This window comes from Myxocyprinus asiaticus, chromosome 32 (assembly GCF_019703515.2).
Source record: "Myxocyprinus asiaticus isolate MX2 ecotype Aquarium Trade chromosome 32, UBuf_Myxa_2, whole genome shotgun sequence".
Lineage (NCBI taxonomy): Eukaryota > Metazoa > Chordata > Actinopteri > Cypriniformes > Catostomidae > Myxocyprinus > Myxocyprinus asiaticus.
In genome coordinates this window covers 26,587,215-26,595,579 of record NC_059375.1, presented here as the reverse complement: position 1 = coordinate 26,595,579, position 8,365 = coordinate 26,587,215, and the positions used below count along the sequence as shown (strand labels likewise).

At 38.9% G+C, this 8,365-nt stretch overlaps 1 protein-coding gene and 1 long non-coding RNA gene across 2 annotated transcripts in view; one reads left to right on the top strand and one right to left on the bottom strand.

Annotated features, from left to right (window-relative positions):
• LOC127423599 (uncharacterized) overlaps positions 1 to 8,365 on the bottom strand; it is a 419,204-nt gene that overhangs the window by 21,821 nt on the left and 389,018 nt on the right. The window lies entirely within an intron of this gene.
• LOC127423584 (synaptopodin 2-like protein) overlaps positions 3,898 to 8,365 on the top strand; it is a 17,550-nt gene continuing 13,082 nt past the window's right edge. The window contains exons 1-2 of the mRNA XM_051668027.1: positions 3,898 to 4,149; positions 7,926 to 8,077. Coding sequence (XP_051523987.1) covers positions 4,048 to 4,149; positions 7,926 to 8,077 — 254 coding nt within the window. The 5' untranslated portion in view covers positions 3,898 to 4,047. The remainder of the gene's footprint in view (positions 4,150 to 7,925; positions 8,078 to 8,365) is intronic.

Sequence of the window (8,365 nt, the reverse complement as noted above, 5' to 3'; positions counted from 1 at the left end):
TATAAACTCTTGAAAGACAAGCGCACACTGAGAAAAATTACTGCCAGTGAAAAGTACAAGGTGACAACAGTTACAGATGCGGATGCACCCTCTAATTCACATTGATCTGCGCCTAGGTAAGGATATGTCAAGTTTATTTTTGTTGGAAGGGGGCTGTCCTGTTTTCCACAAGCAGGAATCTGGTCACCCTATTCATTCACATATTTCAAGTATTACACTTTCATATATGTAAAATATAATTTCCTAAATCACAGTGTAATTTTATATAGCCAATATGCCCAAATAAATGAACAATAATTGTAGAAATATACGTTTATGGCCATATATCTGATTTCTGTATGGGATTACATGTCTGTGTAAGTGGTTTTGTGTTTATTGTGTTGTGTTCACAGAAGTAGAATATGGAATATTCTCAATAGGCTTTGTTAGAAAAAAACAAATGTATACTCTTGTTTGCAGTAGTCTTTCAATTAATGTTTGCAGGGAAAAAAACACCAAGGTAGGCAATTACACAAAATTTTATTAACACAAGTTATGTCAGTCAGATGAAATAATAGAAAATACTGTATTTTAAAAAAAGTAACCAAACATATTATGAATTAAATGTTCTCTGATTCTGCAGGATGCATTCTGCCTTGATGTGGGTTCAGAGGATCATCAGCAGCAGCAGTAGCATCTTCGTCATCATCAGAGACTCCAGCCACCCGAGCCATGGGCTGTTCTCACTGCTACCATCAGGCAGGCGGTATCGCAGCATCAGGACCCGCACCAGCCGACTTCATGACAGCTTCTTCCCCCAAGCAATCAGACTTTTGAACTCTTGATCTCCCACGATCAAATACATCAGCCCTGCACTTTATTACTCTTACTCTTATATCTCACACTGGACTGTCATAAATTATATTATTATTATATTATATTCTCTCTTAACAACACACTGGCAACTTACTATCAACCGACAGCCTGAATGTCAATACAGTACAATACAACCTACTGTACATTTTAGATATACTATATATACTTTTTTATTGTATAATGTGTATTCTATATTGTGTGTATTGTATAATGTACATTGTATGTTATTATTTGTATATTGTGTTGTGTGTAATTATGTGTATATTAGATTTTAAATTGTGTTGTGTAAATCTGAAGTTTGTTGTAAATTGGTATATGTATCATCACTGTCATGACTGCTATGTTGCTCGGAACTGCACCCAAGAATTTCACACACTATTGCACTTGTGTAAATGGTTGTGTGACAATAAAAGTGATTTGATTTGATTTTGATTTGATCAGCACCAGCATGACCCCCCTTTTCCTCCTCAGGAAGTTGAACAAATTTTCATGATTGCAATGTTGAGGAGAATTGCAGTAACCACTACAACTGCACAGCTTTTGCAGGGGTCCTAGGATACGCTGTCACCTTTCTGTTTTTTGTTTTGTTTTGTTTTTTATCCCCTTTTCTCCCTAATTCCCACTGCTTAGTAGGTCCTCATGGTGGTGTGGTTACTCACCTCAATCCGGGTGGCAGAGGACAAGTCTCAGTTGCCTCTGCTTCTGAGACAGTAAATCCACACATCTTATCATGTGGCTCGTTGTGCATGACACCACAGAGACTCCCAGCACGTGGAGGCTCTTGCTACTCTCCGCGTTCCACACACAGATTACCACGTGCCCCAGTGAAAGCGAGAACCACTAATCGCAACCACAAAGAGGTTACCCCATGTGACTCTACCCTCCCTAGCAACCGGGCCAATTTGGTTGCTTAGGAGACCTGGCTGGAATCACTCAGCACACCCCTGGATTCGAACTCGCGACTCTAGGGGTGGTAGTCAGCGTCAATACTCGCTGAGCTACCCAGGCCCCGCCTTTCTGTTTTTAATGTTTGGGTAACGATCTCATTCACTGACAGCACATTAGTGCTGTGGTCAGCCCATTTAGGGCTGTTGTTTACCACCTGCAGGTGTCACCATCAACACTGCCCTCTTAACAATATTGCATGGATCATCTGAGTGCTACTTCCTGTTAGCCGTTTGGCTAAAGCATGACCTGGTGTGGGACATGCAAGTTAATTCCTTGTAGTGAGCTTGGATGTTTTTAATCTTGAACCTTGGCGTTGGCTGCTCATCCCCAGGTATTTTAAATGGTTTGCGTGTTAATTACAGCACTGTCAGTTGCTTTAGGCCGCCACTGGACTTGCTTATGCAGCAAAAACTTTGTTTCCACCTCTCCACTATAGAGCGTGTCCTTTCAGGGGCCTGACTGAACCTCTTCTCTGCAATGGTGGCTGGATGTTGCACAAGTGTCAAGAAGTATTGGCGAAGAGGATATGCACTGTCTCCCAGCAGTTAGCTGTCCACCTGGAAAATTGCAGTATTGGCCCACACAAAGAGTCATGTGTGCTTCCAGGCCATTTTGCCACAATGTCATTGAAGACCCCCTGTGATCACACACTACTTGAACATTAATGGCTGGATAGCCCTTCCTTCAAATGTACAAGGGCTTATTCACCATGGGACTTGCCACTGGAATCAGGGTGCCATCGATGATGCCAGTCACTCTTGGGATGTTGGCAATATTATGGAACTGTTGATTGGCCAGCTGCATTTCTTGAGGAGTTTTGGGGAAAGTCAGCATGGTGTTCATAAGCTGTAACAGCAAAGGTGTTACTACTGTAACAGCCTTGTTGACCGAAGACTTGCTGAGCTACAGGCCATCACCAACCACCTCCATATAACTTCTCACAGTACAATCTTTACATGTACAATCAGCACTGGTGCCCCCCTGGGATGTGTGCTCTCCCTACTACTCTTCTCCCTGTATACAAATGACTGCACCGCCAAGGACCCATCTGTCAAGCTCCTGAAGTTTGCAGAGGACACTACAGTCATCGGCCTCATCCAAGATGACGATGAGTCTGTATACAGATGGGAGGTTCACTGGTGTAGTCAAAACAACCTGGAGCTGAACATGCTCAAAACGGTGGAGATGATTGTGGACTTTAGGAGAAACACCCCAATATCGACCCCCCTCTCCATTCTAAACAGCACTGTGGCTGCAGTGGAGTCATTCAGGTTCCTGGGCACTACCATCTCACAGGACCTGAAGTGGGAGACCCACACTGACATTGTGAAAAAGGCCCAGCAGAGGTTGTACTTCCTTCGCCTGAATCCTATTACACTGACTGCTTAGAATAGTCCCACAGTGTTTGGATGGTGCTGTAAACAGGGCCCAGACCTGCTGGCTAAACCATGCTATAGCAACAGATAAACAACAAAACAAAATGCAAAACTGTATTAAATGGATGTAAAAATAAATAAGTAAATAAAATGACAAAGAATAGCTGTGAATGTCAAAATTCCAGAGGAAACTATTAATAAACACACAGATAATTGTGACAAATGCTTTTCTTGTAAACATTTAAAGAAGTGACATTATCTAGATTAAGTTAAAATATGTCCCCATAATCATTTAGCTCTTTGCTGATTAATTCCCAGGAATAACTAATTTGCTAACAATTATTTTTATTGCTAAGAAGCATCATGAAGTTTCATTTTAATTTGCAATATGCATCTGACTCCCAGAATAAATCTAACAGCTCCATTCAGATTTTGATTCACAGATAAAGCTCAGTGGGACTGATGGGGTATTTTTAGAGGATCTATCAGCATCCTTCAGATGTGGCTGTGGATTGACAGGACCAGCAGGATGAAGGAAGGAGGGCCTGGATCTAGACCACTCACCCGCACCTGCCAACCTAGCATTCAGAGAGAGAGAGAGAGAGAGAGAGAGAGAGAGAGAGAGAGAGAGAGAGAGAGAGAGAGAGAGAGAGAGGCTGTTCTCACTTCCTCCCTCCCCCTTATGCTCACCCCACACTTCACATGCTTTTGACCCATGGGGTGTGTATCTGGGTTGACAGAAGCTCTGCAGGCAGTCAGGGCCACTGAGGAGGACTTGAGGTCCAGGGATGGGACAAAACTTCTGAAAGAAACCAGAAACATCTTAACCAATAAATTTTAATAGAGACACAGAGGCAATTTAGGAAAAATGGTGGCAGAGGAGGTAGTGGTGACTCTTTCAGGAGGTGCACCATGGGGTTTCCGATTACAGGGAGGAGCTGAGCACCAGATGCCCCTCCAAGTGGCAAAGGTAAGAGGGCACGGGATTGGAGAGGCTACCCGGTAAAAACTGAACCATGTGTTTCATTTTAATGACTGGTTTGTAAAGCTATTAAGAGAAACACTGTCTTTTGATTGCAACTTCTAACCTGCCATGAAAGAAGACTTTAGAGGCTGCATTATGATGCACACGTCATTAGTCTCAACCACATCATGCTTAACAATTGTCAAAATTAGTCTATTTTGTGTTTTAGCTTTGTAAGATGCAGAAGTTCATAAAACAATAATGATGATTCATTCTATTGTAGCAGTACAGTAACATAAGAAATACCAAAATAAAATGTTCCAGAATTGCTCAGAAAAGTACAAAAGTATTCTTCATTTTTGAAGCCCACCTCCTGAAACTGACTGTACACAACATACGCAAAAATACTAAATAAAATAATAATTTTAAAATTAATTTTGTCAACGTCTGTTAAGTTTAATGTAGTCCTTGCTTGTGTATGAGCCCTTATTTAGCAGAGCAGATAGGCTTGAAGAATGTGTGTAGCACCTGATAAGCCTACTTGAGTGCAGGTGTTATTGAGGACATTTTCTGTTAAATGCTCACTTGTGCTATGTAGCCCATTCTAGCATGTGTGGTTTTTGTGTTATTCATGTGGTATGCCTTCTTGGTAAAACAATTTTTCAATTAGAGGCCATTTTTAATTAAATATACATATTTATATTAAAATATATTTTTCAGGACCTGAAGAAATGCAAATTAAGATAGAAACAACACTTACATGTCTTTTATTTACAAATAAGGCCAAACATATAAGATAAAACATACTGGCATATTATCTTTTAGACTATGGGCCCCAGATTACTTCTTTTATCTGTTGATAAATGCCTGTTCGAGAGCCATATGGCTATGTGTTGCAAGCATGCCTGCTCCATAGATAAACCTGCAAGGCTTTTCACAGTGCACTTCTTCGCTCTTATCTAACTGACAGCTTTTTGTTTGGCTTCCTATGGAATCCAGATCTTTCAAGGTAGCATTCTTAAAGAGCTCTGTCTAAATTAGATATTATTTCAGGACTGAGTAGAATTACAGCCACAGTCTCTACCTATAAACACTTTTCCACACGTGTTAAGCGACAACTGTGCAATACATTTTCCCTGATCTAAGTGCTATTTTGGATGGATGAGCCATGGCACAAACTGTCTAGTCTGCTCTGTATACTTTCCATCCTAATAGGACAAAGTTAGCTGTCACAGGGCTTTTGTAAATTCAGAGAAAAATATGTTTTGTACAGCACTATAGGGAGTTTCCTTTTTTTTTTTTTTTAGCATAATAAGTCCCAAAGAGCATATTGCATGCTTCATTGGAAGAAAGGAAATCTGACATTTTGTTAAAGGAAGGGTTCACCCAAAAATGAAAATTCTCTCATCATTTACTCATCCTCATGCCATCCCAGATGTGTATGACTTTCTTTCCTCTGTAGAACACAAACAAAGATTTTTAAAACAATATCTCAGCTCTGTAGATCCACACAATGCAAGTGAATAGTGACAAAAACTTAGCTCCAAGCTCCAAAAAGCACATAAAGGCAGCATAAAAGTAATCCATATTACTCCAGTGGTTAAATCCATTTCTTCTGAAGCGATCCAATCGGTTTTGGATGAGAGCAGACCAAAATATAGTTTATTTTTACTATAAATCTTGACATCTGGAGTCTCCTTGGTATGATTTCAAGCTTGACTACATTTCTAGCACCATCTAGTGCTCTGTGCATGTGTCAAGCACTAGGAAGTGTAATCGAGCTTGAATTCATGATTGTGCCAAGAGACTGCAATGGCAAGATGTAGTGTGAAAAAGGAGTTATATATTTTGATCTGTTCTCACCCATCAATTAATTCAGAAGACATGGATTAAACCACTGGAGTCATATTGATCACTTTTATGCTGCCTTTATGTGCTTTTAGGAGCTTCAAAAGTTTGGTCACCATTCACTTGTATTATATGAACCTACAGAGCTGAGATATTCTTCTAAAAGTCATGAAAAAACGTCATACACATTTGGGATGGCATGAGGGTGAGAAAATTAGAGAATTTTCATTTTTTGGGTGAACTATTTCTTTAACATGGCCAGTGTCACAAATTTGCTTATTTGATTAATGACTTATAAATAGTAAAACATCTTAAATATTTCTTCTTTATTTTACACCATCACTTTTTGTTGTTTTACTTTTTTTTTTTTTTTTTTTTTTAAATCCCTAAATAAAATAATTTATTTCCAGGTTTAAATTAGATTTTGAATACCTGATTTTCAGTGTGGTCTCATTTTTGGAACCCACTGGGGATACACTCCATTTGCTTTTTTAGTAACTGTATGACAGTCCACTTCTCAAAATATGCACTCATTGAGTTTTAAGCAGAACCTGTTGAGACTGAGTGACAACTGACTCGTTAAAATGGCTGAGTACTTTATTTTGGATATGTGGAGAACACATATGAATTCATGGCATGCCCTGTTCAGGTCTACCAATAAGCAACAGCTGCCATGGCACCAGCTATACATGTTGTTTACCCTTTTGCATTCTGAGACTGTTTGATCTACAATAAAAATTGGTGGAATTTGAACAACAATCTAATGTTCATCTGTTTTCTTCTAATTAGAAAACATATTTGAACGTTTGTTTCTTTTTACCAGAGATTTTAATGTATCCTATTTAAAAGGACTTATTTTGATTTTTCTCAGAGATTTACAGTTAAGGAAAAGCAAATCAACATGGGGATTGTAGTTTGCACTGAACTTTGTAGCATTGTGAATTTTATTTTTGTTCACAATGTGCTGCTGATAGATTATTATTTTTTTTTTTTTAATGAGAGGTTAAAGAAGAAAAAAATATTTAGAGGTGTTAATCCCATTAGCCCATTTTTGAGTAGTAAAAAATACCCAAAGCTCATTTATGAAAAACAAAGCTTATGGAACCTTGTTGTTTATCAAAGCAGTTGCTTTAAAGCTTGTAACATGTTTTTTTCTGGAAGCAAGAGACAAAGCTGGGAATGTGGCCAGACTTTCAGTCTGGTATTTGTTGGCGAAGTGAGTGTTAGAACAGCACACTCATATTTGACAGATGACCTAAGTAAGGCTCTCTAGAAGATGGCATCTAAAATTGGGAACAAAAGCCATATAGGCCTCTTTAAGGCCACCTCCATCTCTGTTCAGTTAAGTTATTACAAATACAAAACCCACTGGGTAAGGCCTGAATAGCTGCCTCAATAGCACAACCTTTGGATTAAGTTGTGCCACTGTGTGAAAACTCGGCCAATAGCTCAGATGTAATCCATGCTTGTTTATGTACAGTCTGTGAGAGGCAGTCAGCGATAATATTGCCATTAGCATGATTTTATTACTCTTGGCATGAAAAGTCCTCAAATGTGTTTTGAGACCATCAGCGAGCCACTCAGACAGACAGATCACGCACTGGTTTATTAATAACAGATGCACTATGACCCAGTAGCACAGAGGTTGTCAGTTTTCATTGTATATATTTATAATGTGATTCTGTGGGGGAATTTGCTTGCTATGATGTAATGAACCATTACTTGGCTGAACATTGGAAACAGAAACTGTTTAAACTAACTTGACATTCATAAATGAAGCAATATAATAATAAACTAATAGAATCGATAGAAGTAGATGTTTCATTGTTTGTTTAATGGTTAATTATGTATTGTTTTTCGTAATTATTCATTTAGTCTATCAGAAGATGCTTTGTTTCCATTTTTGATTACTCTGTCTCCACCTGCTGTTTTAGGTGAGAAAGCGCAGTAAGGCATGCAGGGCAGGGCTCAGAGAGACTGATGAGCTGGTGTCAATCAATGATGTCTCCTGTGGAACACTGTCTCATGCTGAAGCTATGAACCTCATCGATAGTGGCAAAGGAACCCTCTACCTGCGAATCAAAAGGTAAGAGAGAGATCATTGTCATGAGGAGTTTGTAGGCATAATATTAAATGAAAAACTATGAAATCAAAACAGCAATTTTGTGGCTTTTTATCCATGTCTATTAGTTTTGAAGCCATATATGTGCTAGTAGACTCCTTAAAGTTGACAAAATTATCTTTTAGCAGATATATGGATATAAAATGTACAATACTTCTCTTCTGGGAAAACGGACCAAAAATATGCATGACTCATCTTGTACTAAAGAGATTTTTGTCCAATCAAATGCTATGTAGGATGAGAATGTCCCTC